The sequence below is a fragment of the Dermacentor variabilis genome, chromosome 2, assembly GCF_050947875.1.
Source record: "Dermacentor variabilis isolate Ectoservices chromosome 2, ASM5094787v1, whole genome shotgun sequence".
NCBI classification, from domain to species: domain Eukaryota; kingdom Metazoa; phylum Arthropoda; class Arachnida; order Ixodida; family Ixodidae; genus Dermacentor; species Dermacentor variabilis.
Window position 1 is genome coordinate 261,828,749 of NC_134569.1, and position 17,048 is coordinate 261,845,796.

The 17,048-nt window shown below is 46.4% G+C and overlaps 1 protein-coding gene across 2 annotated transcripts in view; it reads right to left on the bottom strand.

The window, feature by feature from the left end:
• The window catches only part of Bap60 (Brahma-associated protein 60), a 327,819-nt gene that overhangs the window by 17,027 nt on the left and 293,744 nt on the right, over positions 1 to 17,048 (bottom strand). For both annotated transcript variants that reach the window (XM_075682910.1, XM_075682911.1), the window contains one exon: positions 1,384 to 1,506. In XM_075682910.1, the coding sequence (XP_075539025.1) occupies positions 1,384 to 1,506 (123 nt within the window). The remainder of the gene's footprint in view (positions 1 to 1,383; positions 1,507 to 17,048) is intronic.

Here is a 17,048-nt window from a genome sequence, read left to right on the forward strand (position 1 = left end):
TAGTAACTCAAGGGACCAACTGCAATGCATGCTCACTGACCTGGAGAGGCAAAGCAGAAGGGTGGGTCTAAAAATTAATCTGCAGAAAACAAAAGTAGTGTTTAATAGTCTCGGATGAGAACAGCAGTTTACGATAGGTAGAGAGGCACTGGAAATGGTAAGGGAATTTATCTACTTAGGACAGGTAGTGACTGCGGATTCGGATCATGAGACTGAAATAATTGGAAGAATAAGAATGGGAGTACGGTAGCGCGATTAAAAGACGGGACAAATAAAGACACTAGAGACACACACAGCGCTGTCTGTGTCCCTATGTGTCTTCTTTTGTCCAGTCTTTTAATTGCGCTACCGTACTCCCCCTGAAGATGCATCACCAACAAGCCCACATTGCAACCCTAATAAGAATGGACTGGAGTGCATTTGGCAGGCATTCTCAGATCATGAACAGCAGGTTGCCATTATCCCTCAACAGAAAAGTGTATTGTCTTACCAGTACTCGCGTACGGGGCAGAAACCTGGAGGCTTACGAAAAGGGTTCTACTTAAATTGAGGAGGACGCAACGAGCTATGGAAAGAAGAATGATAGGTGTAACGTTAAGGGATAAGAAAAGAGCAGATTGGGTGAGGGAACAAATTCGAGTTAATCACATCTTGGTTGAAATCAAGAAAAAGAAATGGGCATGGGCAGGACATGTAATGAGGAGGGAAGATAACCGATGGTTATTAAGGGTTACGGACTGGATTCCAAGGGAAGGGAAGCGTAGCAGGGGGCGGGAGAAAGTTAGGTGGACCGATGAGATTAAGAAGTTTGCAGGGACAACACAACCACAATTAGTACATGACCGGGGTAGTTGGAGAAGTATGGGAAAGGCCTTTGCCTTGCAGTGGGCGTAACCAGGCTGATGATCATGATATACAAAATGAGTCAGAGTAGTTAAGATGGCTGACCACCAACACGCAGCAGCCAGCGTCCCATGATCTTCTTCTTCCTTCTTTCATCCTTCCGTAACAATATGTTTGAGCAATGAGATGCTATACACATCACCAAATGAACATTGAAGTTACAAAGCTTCCCCGATAAAAAAGGCAGGCAGAAGGAAGAAGCAAAGTCCTGCAGCCAAGCCCAGTATGGTTACCTGCTCCACAAATGCAGTGGTTCCTCTGCCAGAATCCTTCAGTGAGAAGGCAACAGATGCCATGTGTCCCCTTATGTTACAGTATGCATGAGCAGACTTATGCTACAAGGCCTGTGTCAGACCCTCCCCCTATAAGAGAAATAGTGGTCGCCACTTTTTTAGTATCCCGACATTCGTGAGATGCGCCACATGACTATCGTGTCACAGGGCTGTGCAGAACCGGGCCAGTGCAGCATGCAACACCCACCTTGAGGTCGCGCATCTGAGAGACCAGCCACTTGCTGATGAACTGCTGGGGGTCCTTTGCAAAGCTGAGGAAAAACTCTCGGTTGGTCTTCAGCTGGTTGATGGTCTCTACAGTTTCATGAATCTGCAAGACAGAGGCCACAAGCCCTTTGGGAAACAAATCGAATTTCTGTCAAAGTAACACATTAGCAGGCTTTTATTTAAAATGCTATTTATCAGTGATATGATGCTGACCATTCTACAAATATTTAAATCTGAAAATCCAGTGAAAAATGGACATGGCAATTAATCTTAATTCACATTATTTGCATTCCTCAGCAACATGGCCTCTTTGTCACTGTCACTGGCCCTTGAAGATAGTTTGTAATCAACATCAAAGTCCTCTGAATCAGAGTTCACAAGAAGCTATTAAATTTCTGCACCATTCAAAAAATATGCAGGCTTTTTAAATAAACACTGATCTACCGAGTCAAAAAACAATATGTGAGCCCTTTGCTGAAACGCTGCAATATTCCTTGTTCGACTAGTGCTAGTCACTTCAAGCCTCCATTTGCCTATGAACTTCCGTCTTGTTTGGACAGTCTATGTTTGTATCGTGAAGCACCGGAAAGAAACTTCATCTTGCACCAAGGAACAGCTCTGTGCTGAATAATATTTTCAGAAAAGTGTTCTTGGAATATTTATCTGTAAAACATGCGCTCGAATTTTTTTACTTTTCTTTTGGTACCGTATTTATTCTAATATAGAGCAAGGTTTTCTTGCCAATATCTTTAGCCTCAAAGTCACGCCCCACCTAATATGTGAGGCTGATGGATTCAGTTACTGTTCCACTATGAGAGAAAGAGAGCCATGTTTCCAGCAGTCCAGTTTTTAGATGACAAAGAAAATTGCAGCAACCAATAAACTTTGCCAGGTGAGACAGTATTTCCCATCGCACCAACGCAAAGCAACTTCTATTGAGCATCATCATGAAAACAAAGCACCGGAACAGCCATTTCATCTGATTTGGCAAAGCTGATTTGGCAGAGCGATAAGCACTTTTGAAAAGTGCAGTGTGGAACCTCCACATCATATGGTCTCAACATGAACTGAAATAGTGAATAAATAGAGAGGAGCCAGCTTTTTAAAGATCAATGTGACACTCGGGACGAAAAAATGACCAACATAGTTTGGCTAGTATTTAATAGAATGGGTTTTCCTGTGCATAGAGTGTGTATGAGGACTTCATATTGCGGTATAAAGCTGCTTCTACCATTCTGACTTCCAAGAGGCATTTGCAGAACTCCAAGTGAGCACGAAGAAAAGAAGATTACAGAACAAGGGTGTGTAAGGTAGACGCCGCCCTGTATATGTAGAGCAAGCCCATGGACATGCTACAGCCTTTCTAAGTGCACTCCGGAAGAGAGGCAGCTGTCCACTTAGTCTTCTACATTGTTGCTCGTGCATCTCTGTTTAATTCACGTCCTTGGAGTGAAAAAAGCAAAACCTGTCGCACGTGTATGGTGGCCGAAGCTTCAAGGCTTGTAGAAGAACAACCTCGCTAAATTGGACTTGCCTTCTGGTCCCAGCAGGCAGTATACAATATTTAATGGCATCAAACTCTCATTAAATCGGACGAACAAACGGACGAACAAACGGACGAACAAAATCGGACGAGCGCTTGTCCTTGTCTGTCTTCCTTGTGTCTGTGGTTTTATTTGCGCTAAGCTACCTCTTCAAATATGGACGACCAACTAGCCCAACAGTCAACTCTTCTAAAGTAGAATCTCGTTGACATGTATTGGAAAAAAATGCGAGAAAAAAACGTACTAACCGGGAAAACGTACGATCCGATGTAACTAAAAAAAATTGACTGACTCAACTATTGTTGACATCTACGTAATGCGAAGCATCACGTGGATCGTTACAGCAGGATATGCCGATGTGCATCGTTCTGGTGGTGCTCCGACGGCCCGAGATGCGTTTTGTTATCGTATTGTGTGGTATTTTAATAGTGTGACGGGAAACCGAAATGAAATCGAGCTGGTGGGCGATGTCAGATGCCGCCGAAGCAAAACGTGATGCCCATATTGTGCTGCCTGTAGCAGGGAACGGTGGTGCGTTTGGATTATCGCCTACAGAGTAGGCATGGAAGTACAGCAATGACACACGCCAATCAGATGCCTTTTTGCCTTCTCATGCAGATTGCAACAGTACTCGCAGCACTGAACTTATCTTGCGCTGTGCCTGGATACATATTACAGCCGCCTGCCAGCAGTGGCGCTCCCCTCCAGTCCTCGCGGCTTTTATCCCTCCGCAAGCCGTCAATGCCGCTTTCTGAAATCCAAATCTGGCCCAGTGTTGACCTGCCAATCACATCGACAGATGCATCCTGTACAAGAAGTACTTAGATGGACCCTGAAACGATTTTGACGATCTTGTACAAACGTACTGAGTCGTTAGAGTAGGTCCTTCGGATCATTAATTCACACATCTAAATGCCCTGCGTAAAGCATGTAATTTATTATAAGGTTTTAAAAATGTACATTGCTGTTGATCGCAGCACATTGCTCGGCGAAATTTTCAGCCGCCCCTACCCATATGATGTAAATCACCCAATTGACGTCAGTAGGGCGAGCGATCCAATTGGCTGCCGAGGGGGCGTCATCGATAATTTTTCCACCTTTATGCTGAACAAATTATGTTCGTAATAGTTGGAATGTTAGTTAATTCGTTTTTATAAAAAGAAAGTAACAGAAAGGGAATGCACAAGAACAATTTCTCACTACACTTAAGCACTTCTGGCACACAGCAAGTGTTGTGTGCTTGTGTTACAACATGCTCCATTTTGACGAGAGCTTTGCGGTCAGGGTTGGTCTCAGTCTTTTTGCGAGCACCATGACTCGACTTTGCTGCGTTGTGGGCTGCAAACGTAGCAACTTATTTTTTTTATTTACAAATACTGCTGCCTCAGTTTCTGAGACATAGCAGGAGTGAGTACAGAATAATAAAAAAATACAATTACAAATACATTCAACAAAATTCACCAGAATACAAGAAAACCTTAATAGAATACATAATTACGCAATTCTTTTTCAAAATGCTCAGTACCAAGTCTACGCAGAGACCCATCAAGTTTATTCCATAAATCCACCGTCCATAGGAAGAAGAAAAACTTAAAACAATCAAGATTCGACCTGAAGGGCACAATGTTCAGGGGATCAGATCGTCAAGTGCAGCGTGCAGAAGCTGCAACAAAAGAAATGGGCGCCAGAACACACAAGCTGGTGTGAACTATCTTATGCAGAAGGATAGCGCGAAAGTACACCGATGTTCGAGAGATTGCAACGTTAAAACGTGTGCATGCGAAGTAGGTGAGAATTCCCGGTCATAGCGACGAAAAATGAACCTGATTGCTTTTTTTTGGACAGATTCTAACATAGCTATATCGTGCTCGAGGTGAGGTGACCAAACAACCGATGCATATTCTAGTATGGGCCTGACCAAAGTTTTGTAAGCAGTCAATTTGCATTCTCTTGTCGAGCTGCTTAACGTGCATTGGAGATACCAAAGTTTACGATGAGCCTTATTGCAGATTATTTCAACGTGCTTGCGCCATTTCAAATTTGATGTTACACCGAGTTACACCGAGGTACTTAAACTCCGTAACATGTATTAGACTGACTCCGTCATTAGCATAAGTAAAAGAAAGGGGCTGTTTCTTGTTTGAAAAGGTCATAGCTACAGTCTTTTTGAAGTTCATAGACATTTGCCAGGTTTCACTCCAGTTACGAAACAATGAAAAAACGTTGTTTAGTGCAACCTGATCATCAGCATCATAGATGGTATTGTAGATAACGCAGTCGTCTGCATACATTCTAAGTTTAACTTGAGTATTGCCGATGATTTCTGCTACGTCATTTATGAAAATAATGAACAAAAGCGGCCCCAGCACCGAGCCTTGAGGCACTCCAGATGTAATCTGTACCTCTGATGACTTCGCACGGTTAAATGTAACAAATTGAGAACTTGACTGTAAGTAATCGGCTATCCAATCGACCAGCTTGCTGTCACCAAACATGTACGAACTTTAACTAAAAGCTTAGCATGGCAAACCAAATCGAAGGCCTTGGAATAGTAAATAAATATGGCATCAAGCTGTCCTCGGCTGTAAAGGGGAAAAAGCAACGTCGTGCGTAAATTCAAGCAACTGTGTAACAGTGGAATAGCCAGCACGAAAACCGTGCTGCGATGGGGAAAGAATATTGTTTGCATTTAGGTATTCTACAATGTGCTTGTGAATAATGTGCTCCAAGAGTTTAGAACTGGTGGAAAGTAAAGATATTGGCCTATAATTTGGTATTATTTGTTTATTTCCGGACTTGAATACGGGCACGACATTAGCCAATTCCCACAGCCGGGGAACTGTGGTAGAGCTCATTGATATTTTAGATATTATAGTCAGATAGTTGCGCACTATTTCGAGTACCTCTTTAGGAACATATTTGGAATGCTGTCTGGGCCTGGGCTTTTCGTTAAATCAAGTTTTAATATGAGGTTATGTACTCTGGAGGAGGTTACATCAAGATTAGGAAGAGAGGGCAGATTGCAGCACGCAGAGAATGGGGGGTTGGTGCCATTATTGATAGAAAAAACAGATTTGAAGAAGTTGAAGGCATTCGCTGTAGTTTCAGATTGGGGGTCATTTAGAATGAAGGAAGAAGGTACAGAAGATGCAGGACTAATCGATCTCCAGAACCTAGATGGGTTTTTTTTTTTCATAAATGTAGCCAAGGTATTATTGAAGTAAAAGCTCTTAGCCTCTTGCATTTTAGCTCTAAATTTAGACTTCGACGTGTTGAATAAAGAAACATTTTTGTTACACTCAGAATGACTATGCTTATCTAGTCACTTAATGCGACGAGTGAGCTGAATTATTTCTCAATGATACCAAGGGTGTCTTTGATTTCGTTTAATAGATTTTTGGGGCACATACTTTGACAGGCATTCACGGACAATGTCACAAAATTTAAGGAGCAGCATGTCTACATTGCAAAGTTCACTACAGGATTGGAAGTCATCAAAAGTTTAGGCTAAAGTGTCAAGTATGGAGGTATCGTCAGCTTCAGGAAAGTTCAAAACGGTTGTGAACTCAGGTCTTAGTGGAGGGCACACTAAGTTCAAGGCAATTTCAACAGCTTTATGGTCAGATCAGCCTTCGGTGACTTCACATTTAACTCCGTGCGATAAGAGTTGGTTTCCAAATATAAGGTCTAATATTGAGTCTTCGTGTGTTACAGAATCCACAAGTTGAGTTAACCCAAATGAAATAACCAGGTCGATCAGGGAAGCGCAAGGCGCCCTATCACGGCCAGTTGGGGTAAGTGTGCTCCAGTTAATGCATGGGAGATTAAAATCCCCAGCTAACAATAATTTACAACCACACAACTTGTTACTGATAAGGTACTCATTGATAGCAGGAAAAGTATAGTCGGAGTTCGGAGCACGATAAACAACATCGACAACTAATATTACAATACCTCTGCTGTATATTTTGCACCAAATAGGCTCAATGCCAGGAAGTTCAGGTAATAAAGAAAATTTAAGACTTGTTTTAATGAGAACTGCTACACGACTACCATGGCCAACATGCCTGTTCTTCCGTAGAAGTGCATAACCAGGAGGTAAAATTTTGCTATTAATAACAGCTTCATTTAACCAAGTCTCAGTAAGACAGACAACTGATGGGTTGTGGCATTCCACCAAACAATTGAGGGCTTCAACTTTGTTTAGTATACTCCTCGCATTTACATGGAGGACAATTATATTCTGATCGCAGCGTCAGTCAACGCAAGCCGAAGCAGTATTAGCCGAAGCTGGATTCTTGCCAGACGCTTTTGCAGAAGCCGCTTTCACGGGAGCAGAGGGCACAGAGCCTGATACCGTTGAAGGCGAACGCGCTTAAACCTTAACAATGACATTCTTATAGTGTCCCACATGTAACAAACACCGTCAATCGTGAGTGTGTCGTACTTAAGTGTAAATTTACCAGCATTCTCGCGCATATTTTGCGAATTCTGCCACAGCGCTATACGTGCCATCCGTATCCATGCAGAGTAGTCCTCGTTTATATATATCTTAGTTCCTTTAAGTTTCCGGGCGCTGTTCAAGATAGCAACCTTTGATCTGAAATCCAGTAATTTATTGATTACCGGCCGAGGTTTATCCCTTCTTTTAGCTCCATGCCTGTGGCAATGCTCTATGTCATCGCATTTTACACCGAGTTTAAATTATACAAGTTCCAATACAGATTTAAGCAAAGCAGATCACCAGCCGACTCGGAAGGCTTTTTACGCAAGCCATGAATAACCAAATTGCTTTGGTTATTCATGACAATGACTAACTGGCAATCTGTCAAGCTGCGACATCGTGTCCCTCTGTAAGGCAGCAGAGGAGCGGACTGGCTGCAGCGCATCGGACTGCCACTATCTGATCGGCGCCAGGATTTGCACGTTTGCGGCAATCACTTTACACTGGAGGATTACTAACGCAATAGCATTTCACGAGATCGGTATTCAGGTAAACGCAAGCTCAAGGAGACAGGGCCTGGCCATTTGACGTGTCGTTTCACGGGATGAGCAGAAGTGCAAATGTGAATGGTCTGCACGGTGCAGCCACCTGGTGGCACAGAGCTCAACCACACTTTAGCGGCGCCCGATAGACAGCGGTACTGAGCCAAGACAGAGCGGTGGATTCGCCGCTGCAGCTGCTTTTTGGCCAAGTGGCACATACTGTTCAGGCATCCCGCGACATCACATGGAGGTTGAATTATTTGCTACTTGCAGCTTGTGCAAGTTCCGTGAGCCAGCGAAACCAGCGCAGCACTATGCTATAACAAAACTAGTTAAGGGCAAAAGCATGGGCGGCGCGGAGTCGAGCAAAAATTAAACCTTTTGCCGACCTGTGTCATTGTCAAAGGTAACTTCAATGAGTTCTTTTAACTAAAAATGAAATAGAACTGGACCAGTAGTGTTTTATTTCGTCTTATAATACTAACCACAAACTGACCGCCTAGATGATATTGAGGACCGATCCAGACGAGAGAACTTAATCTTTCATGGCCTTCCTGATGATCTCTCTGAAACCTGGGCAGAGTCAGAAAAATTAATTTGCTGAGTGTTGAACACTGCAATGAATCTAAACCTTGGCTCGAGAGATGAGCACATAGGTCGAGCTCATAGGTTAGTAAAATTTGTCTCTGGGAGATGTCAACCAATTGTGGTGAAATTCCTGTTATCCAAGCTCAGAAATGGCATTCTGGCCTTGAGAACCAAGTTTAAAGATTCCAAAGTGTCCGTTAACAAAGACTTTCGTAAAGCGACGAGACCTTCATGTAAAAAGTTGTACGACTTCGTAAACGTTGCTGGAAACATATTTTCCATACGTCATAACCAACTTTTTATGAATAGTAAATGCTATGTATACTCGTCGGCTACTCATAGCGCCTGCGAACTGCCCCAAGCAAAAGCCCCTTCAGGGCATGTGTGAACTCTAACTCCAATTCAGCCTCAAACACCCCTTTGTCCTAACAAAACAAGTGCTTCGAACATAGAGCGATTCGACCATTCTCTCTTATTCTCAAACGTAAGAAGTGTTCTTAACCCTTTGTGGGTAGATTCTTTTATTGCGGATTCCAATTCTATTTCGAAAAAAAATTTACCGTAATTTTTCTACGGTGACCATAAAGTGAGAAAAATATATTTTGCATTAGTATATATGCACTGTTTATTCATGAATAACAACAATAAAAAAGGAAATAAACTTATAAGAACTACAAATTTGATGCATTGTTATACACATAAGGGTTAGAATACACGCATGCGAGAATATTTTGCAAATGTCAAATGTTCCTGCTCTTACACTAATATTTACGTCGGTAGTGTCACGTAGTAGTGATGGTGAAGAAGGCAGCAGAACTGTGATTATAGATACTGGCATTTTATTGGGTGAACTTGTGCCCTCAAAAGCAGGCTACACTCAAAAGAACAATGATAGTGGCGAACAGACTCGGTGATCGTCGAAAATCTGATCAGCGGGTCAAGCGTGTCGGCTTTCATACAGCAGTCGTCTAACATTCCACACTAATCGCTGGGACCCGCATGTCTTCCACAAAGTTCTACACCTTTCGCGTCATGCGATGAAATCAGATAACACAAGCTTTGGCGAAAACAGACAGCGGATAGAAGCATCAATAACATTCTAGAAACTTCCGATACATGCAGGCGCATCCCCTGCTGTGCGATAACATTTGTTAGGCGGCGAAACGTGGCAGCGTGATAAAGATAAGCAAGTGCACGTGTCAATGCCCCCCCTTAAAAAAAAGCATCGACTCGATGCTGCAAACAAACGAAAGTAATAAAGAAAAACACCCGTAGCAAAGAAAGAACAAAACAAAGAAGTTCATCACCGTGCGTAAAAGGGTTTAAGACCCACCATGTGGACAACTTCAGGATGTGGGCGGCGCCGCTGTGAATGCGAAATGCCATCTGGCACGACCTCATAGTCCAGTGCGCCAATACGTCGAATGATCTTGTAGGGTCCGAAATAGTGTCACAGTAGTTTCTCACAGAGTCCTCGTCAGCGTATCGGGGTCCAAACCCAAACACGGTCACCAGGCTGGTAGTCGACAATGCGTCGTCGGAGGTTGTAGTGTCGGCTGTCTGTACGCTGCTGGTTCTTGATCTGTAGGTGGGCTAGCTGCCGGGATTCTTCGGCGGGCAGGATATAGCTAGCGACGTCAACATTCTCTTCGTCAATGACGTGCGGCAGCATGGTGTCGAGCGTCGTCGTCGGCTTCCTGCCGTAAACCAGCTTAAACGGAGTGATTGGTGTTGTTTCTTGCACCACCGTGTTGTAAGCAAAGGTTACATACGGCAGGACCGCGTCCCACGTCTTGTGCTCGACGTACATTGCTAGCATGTCGGCAAGGGTCTTGTTCAGGCGCTCCGTGAGACCATTCGTCTGCAGGTGGTAGTCAGTCGTCCTCCTGTGGCTTGTATGGCTATATTGCAGAATGGCTTGGGTGAGCTCTGCTGTAAAGGCTGTTCCTCTGTAGGTGATGAGGACTTCTGGGGCACCATGTCGCAGCAGGATGTTCTCGACGAAAAATTTCGCCGCTTCGGCTGCGCTGCCTTTTGGTAGAGCTTTACTTTCAGCAAAGCGGGTGAGACAGTCTATCACCACGACGATCCATTTATTTCTGGATGTTGACGCCGAAAACGGTCCCAACAAATCCATCCCGATCTGCTGAAATGGTCGGCAAGGAGGTTTGATCGGCTGTAGTAACCCTGCTGCCTTTCTCAGTGGTGCCTTGCGTCGCTGACAGTCTCGGCACATCTTGACGTAATGGGCGACGTCGGCAGTCAGACGCGGCCAGTAATACCTTTCCTGTATCCTTGACAGCATTCGGGAGAATCCTAGGTGCTTAGCGGTTGGATCGTCCCGTAGGGCGCGCAGTACTTCTGGATGCAGCGCTGACGGAACAACAAGAAGGTAGCTGGCATGGACTGGTGAGTTCTTCGTTACCAGCAGGTTAATTTGTAATGTGAACAAAGACAATCCACCCTTAAATGCCCTAGGGACTACGTCGGTGTTCCCTTCCAAATACCCGGCAAGGCCTTTTAGCTCTGTGTCTGCTCGTTGCTCTTTAGTGAAGTCTTCCGCGCTTATTATTCCGAGGAAGGCGTCGTCGTCCTTGTCGTTTTGCGGCGGGAGATCGATGGAGGTGCGTGATAGGCAGTCGGTGTCAGAGTGTTTTCGTCCGGTCTTGTAGATTACCGTGACGTCATATTCTTGCAGTCTGAGGCTCTACCTCACCAGCCGTCCTGAAGGGTCCTTTGAGTTAGCTAGCCAATACAACGCGTGATGGTCGCTGACGACTTTGGATGGCCTGCCATATAGTTAAGGGTGGAATTTTGCTGTAGCCCAAATGATGGTGAGGCACTCCTTTTCAGTCATAGAATAATTACCTTCTGCCTTTGACAGCGACCGGCTAGCATAAGGTATCACCCGTTCATGGCCGTCTTTCTTCTGGACTAGGACGGCACCGAGGCCTAGGCTACTGGCGTCAGTGTGGATTTCGGTATCGGCATCCTCGTCACAGTGTGCAAGTACCGGCGGCGACTGCATGCGTTGTTTGAGTTCTTGAAATGTTTCCCACTTGGACGTGACATCACATTTGGTTAGATGTGTTAGCGGCTCAGCGATGCGTGAAAAGTCCTTGACAAATCATCTGTAGTAGGCACACATGCCAAGAAATCTACGCACTGCCTTCTTCACAATGGGCTGCGGGAACTTTGCGATGGCAGCTGTCTTCTTTGGGTCGGGGCGGACTCCAGACTTGTTGATGACGTGGCCTAGGGACAGAAGCTCATCGTAAGCGAAGCGGCACTTTTCTGGCTGCAGAGTGAGCCCTGATGACTTGATGGCCTCTAATACTATCGCAAGCCGCTTAAGGTGATCGTCGAAGCTTCCGGCGAAGACGACGACTTCATCCAAGTAAACAAGACAAGTCTGCCACTTCAATCCTGCTAACACAATGTCCATGATGCGCTGAAACGTTGCAGGCACCGAGCACAGTCCGAATGGCATGACCTTGAACTCATAGAGGCCGTCTCGCATGATGACGGCGGTCTTTTCGCGATCTCTCTCTTCGACTTCTATTGGCCAGTAGCCAGACTTGAGGTCCATCGACGAGAAGTATTTAGCGTTGCAGAGCCCATCCAATGCGTCCTCTATCCGTGGAAGGGGGTATACGTCTTTCTTCGTGATTGTGTTCAGTCGATGATAATCGACGCAGAAACATAGGGTTCCGTCCTTTTTATTTATTTATTTAGTCATACTGTTAACCCTCACTTGAGGGTCGTTACAGGGAGGGTCAGTAATTAAATTGTACATAGAACAAACATTGAAGATCATTTGTAGGAGAACATTTGCAATACATAGAACATTTGTAGAAAAAAAAACACACAGCTACATACAAGGAACAAATATAAGCTATACAGTATGAACGAAATACTTATCAAGGCCAACCTCAAAATCACTTATGCTATAAGTGTTGAGCTATTATTGGTTGCACGAATGTACTGCGTGTTGTTCGTGGTAACCTTTTGTGAAAGAGTGTCAGATAATCATCCTTGTTTATTTTTACATCTGCGTGTAGTAATTGAAAAAGCAATTTCAATCACTGCTTCTGCCTTCTTGAGTCCAGTGGTTCCAAGTTAAATATTTTTAACATTTCAGTTACCGAGTCACGTCGTAGATATTTAGAGCAGATAAAGCGAACTGACATTCTTTGAATTCGTTCTAGTTTGTTTTAAAACCTTTTGATGGGGGCTCCATACAGCACCAGCGTATTCTAGGCTCGGACGGATATATGTCATGTATGCAATCAACTTGACTTCTTTTGTCGGATGGCGTAATTTCCTTTGCAAGTAGCACACAAATTCGCACAATTTCTTCACCAGGACAACAGGAGATGCCAACGGGCTTTTCAATGGCTGGGTGATGTCGCGGTCGCGGAGCATTTCGTCGACTTGTTGCCTAATAGCTTCACATTCTCGCGTGGAAACTCGGTAAGGGCTCTTAATAATAATAATAATAATAATAATGTTTATTTCCCATCAAGCAAGATGGAGGAGGCTGCAGGTAAAAGCTGCACGAACGAACGGCAGCTTGACAGGAGCCCGCAGCCCCCTCTACAAGGCGGCAGTAAAAGGGTTACAGAAAAGAACATCGAAAAACGACGGAGTGGTTGAGCGCACTCTTCAGTTATTATGTGATGCTTTGCAACTGGTGTTTGTTGAATCCTCGATGACGTCGAAAAGCTGTCTTTGTATCGTCAGAAAAGACTTCTGACCTGTTGCTGCTTGCTCATGGGGAGACTTCGATTTACGTCAAAGTCTGGTTCGGGGACTATGGTCGGCGGGGTAGATGTGGCAGAATCTGAGAGGACAAAGGTATTGCTTGTTTCCACAATTTCCTCGATGGACGCGATGGTCGTGCCCTTGCTGATGTGCTTGAACTCTTGGCTGAAGTTGGTTAGCATCACTTCCACTTTCCCTCCGTGGAGTCGAGCGATCCCTCTAGCAATGCAAATTTCACGGTTGAGTAGTAGATGCTGGTCGTGCTCGACGACGCCTGCTACGTCAGTGGGTGTTTCGGTGCTGACGGAAAAAATAATGCTGGAGCGCGGCAGGATGCTCACTTGATCTTCGAGTACACTCAAAGTGTGGTGACCACGAGAGCTCTCCGGTGGTATCGCTTGATCTTGCGACAGCGATATTGATTTCGACCATAGGTCTATGATTGCGGCGTGTTGGTTCAGGAAGTCCATGCCAAGAATGACGTCTCGTGAACACTGTTGGAGGATAACGAAGGTGGCAGGGTAAGTCCGGTCATAAACGGTAATTCTTGCCGTGCAGATTCCAGTCGGGATTATGAGGTGTCCTCCAGTGGTACGAATTTGGGGGCCCTCCCATGCAGTCTTGACCTTCTTCAACTGGGCGGCGATTTGTCCACTCATGATGGAGTAATCGGGCCCTGTGTCGATTAAGGCAGTGACTGCATGGCCTTCAAGAAGCACGTCGAGGTTGGTGGTTCTTTGTCTTGTGTTACAGTTAGGTCTTGATGTCGGATCACAGCTGCATTGTGTTGACCTGTGGCTGGAACGTCGCGTCGTCAGGTCGTCTTTCATCAGCGTATTCTTTGCTGCCAGACTTCGTCGGGACGGCAGTGTGTCATCGTTGTTACGTCGTCGAGATAGTCTTTTCGGCGTCTTCGTCGGCAGCGGAGAATCTTTGTCAGTTCAATGAACAGCAACTGCACCTCCATTGATTGCTGCTTTTAGTTTTCCGGATATGGGCTGACGGACTGGCCCCGAGCTGGGCCAGCGTATAGTCGTCGTTGCGGTGCCAGGTAGCGGCCTGGTGACGGCAAACTGGATGGTCGTCAAGAGTTCCACTGAGTGGCGGCTAGGTAGTCGGCGATGTCACGTGGCCGCTCCCCAAGCTGCGCACGCGGCGCGTTGACGGCGAACCCTCTCAGTCCCAAGTCGCGGTGTAGGCATTGGCGGTACACATGGCCGGCTTCTCTGCAGTGATAGCAGAGCGGGCGGTGGTCGGGGGCTCGCCAAATGTCCGTCTTAATCGCGTAGGTGCCCTGGGCAACGGGTGGGCGTGCTGGTGGCGGCGGATGACGGAATCGCTGCGTTACAGGGCCCTGGCGCGGTCGCGGAGGGGGGCCTTGACGGCGTGCGACGGCGGCGTAGGTCATTGCTTCTAAATGGGGCAGCGGTAATTGAAGTTGCACCTCAGGAACTCGATTGCTGAACCTCATCTTTGACGATGTCAGCGATCGAGGCGACTTGCGGCTGCGATAAGGGCAAGGCCTTGAGCAGTTCTTCACGCACAATGGCCTTGATGGTCTTTTGAAGGTCGTCGGAACCCAGTCCTTGGATGGCATACTGCGGCGTGAGCACCTGGCGGTTATATTGCAGGGTACGCATTTCCAGAGTTTTCTCGATCGTCGATGCCTCTGCAGAAAGCTCAGCTACGGTCTTCGGCGAGTTACGATTAACGTCTGATGAAAAGTTCTTGCTTGACGCCCCGTGTCAGGAAGCAAATTTTTTCTCCTCTGACATTTCGAGGTCGACGTGCCAGAAAAGACGGGCCATCTCCTCCATGAAGATAGCGATTGTCTCATTTGGCAGCTGCACTCTAGTTTCTAGTAGCACTTGGGCTCGCTCTTTTCCCACGACGCTTGTAAATGTTTGCTAGAAGCCGCTTCGGAACAGGTCCCAGGTCGTTAAGGCGGCTTCTCGATTCTCGAACCAGGTCCTGCCGGCGTCTTCCAATGCGAAATAGACATGTCGCAGCTTGTAGTCGCTGTCCTAACTGTTGAACGTAGCGACCCTTTCATATGTCTCCAGCCAGCTATCCAGGTCCTCAAATGTGGAACCGCAGGACGTCGGTGGCTCCCTTGGCGGCTGCCATTGGGGCTGTCTTCTTGGCCATCTGTGGACGATCTTCTCTGACGATCTTCTTGGTCGTCTCTGGTAGAATTCCGTGTTCCGGGGGCAGCTGCAGTAGCCGGAGGCTTGCTCGATGTTCCGGGACGACGTTGTGTTGTCTTTGCGGTCCGGGCTTGGATTACGACTTGTCGGGGGTGTCCGGTACATGAACATAAAGCACCTCCACCTGATGTCACGTAGTAGTGACGGTGAAGAAGGAAGCAAAACTGTGATTATAGAAACTAGCGTTTTATTGGGCGAGCATGTGCCCTCAAAAGCAGGCTACACTCAAAAGAACGATAGCAGCAAACAGACTCAGCGATCGGCGAAAATCTGATCAGTGGGTCAAGCGCGTCGGCTTTTACACAGCAGTCGTCGAACGTTCCAGACTAATCGCTGGGACCCGCGTGTCTTCCACAAAGTTCTACCCCATTCGCGTCACGCGATGATATCAGATAACACAAGGTTCGGCGAAAAGAGACAGCGAATAGAAGCATCGATAACATTCCCGAAACTTCCGATACATGCAGGCACGTCCCGTGCTGTGCGATAACATTTGTTAGGCGGTGAAACATGGTCGCGTTATAAAGATAGGCAAGTGCACGTGTCAATACCCCCCCTTAAAAAAAAGCATCGACTCGATGCTGCAAATAAACTCAAGTAATAAAGAAAAACACCCATAGCAAAGAAAGAACAAAACAAAGAAGTTCGTCAGCGTGCGTAAAAGGGTTTAAGACGCACCACGTGGACAACTTCAGGATGTGCGTGGCGCCGCTGTGAACGCGAAATGCCATCTGGCACGACCTCATAGTCCAGTGCGCCAATACGTCGAATGATCTTGTAGGGTCCGAAATAGCGTCGCAGTACTTTCTCACTGAGTCCTCGTCGGCGTATCGGGGTCCAAACCCAAACTCGGTCACCAGGCTGGTAGTTGACAAAGCGTCATCAGAGGTTGCAGTGTCGGCTGTCTGTACGCTGCTGATTCTTGATCTGTAGGTGGGCGAGCTGTCGGGCTTCTTCGGCACGCAGGAGAAGCTGGCGACGTCAACGTTCTCTTCATCAGTGATGTGCGGCAGCAAGGCGTCGAGCGTCGTTGTCGGGTTCCTGCCGTAAACCAGCTTAAACGGCGTGATCGGTGTTGTTTCTTGCACCACCGTGTCCCCCGTCTTGTGCTCGATGTACATTGCTAGCATGTCGGCAAGGGTCTTGTTCAGGCGCTCTGTGAGACCATTCGTCTGCAGGTGGTAGGCAGTTGTCCTCCTGTGGCTTGTATGTCTGTATTGCAGAATGGCTTGGGTGAGCTCTGCTGTAAAGGCTGTTCCTCTGTCGGTGATGAGGTCTTGTGGGGCACCATGTCGCAGTAGGATGTTCTCGACGAAAAATTTCGCCACTTCGGCTGCGCTGCCTTTCGGTAGAGCTTTAGTTTCAGCGAAGCGGGTGAGATAGCCCGTCGCCACGACGATCCACTTATTCCCGGATGTTCCCGAAGTCACTTTGCAGTGTCCTGTGTGAACCTGAATGTGAGAACGAGGCCTTCTCTGTGCACTGCGCTCAAGAAACGCCGAAGGACGACCGACTTCGGTTATGAGCATCATCGAGCGACATCCCTCTGGACAGCG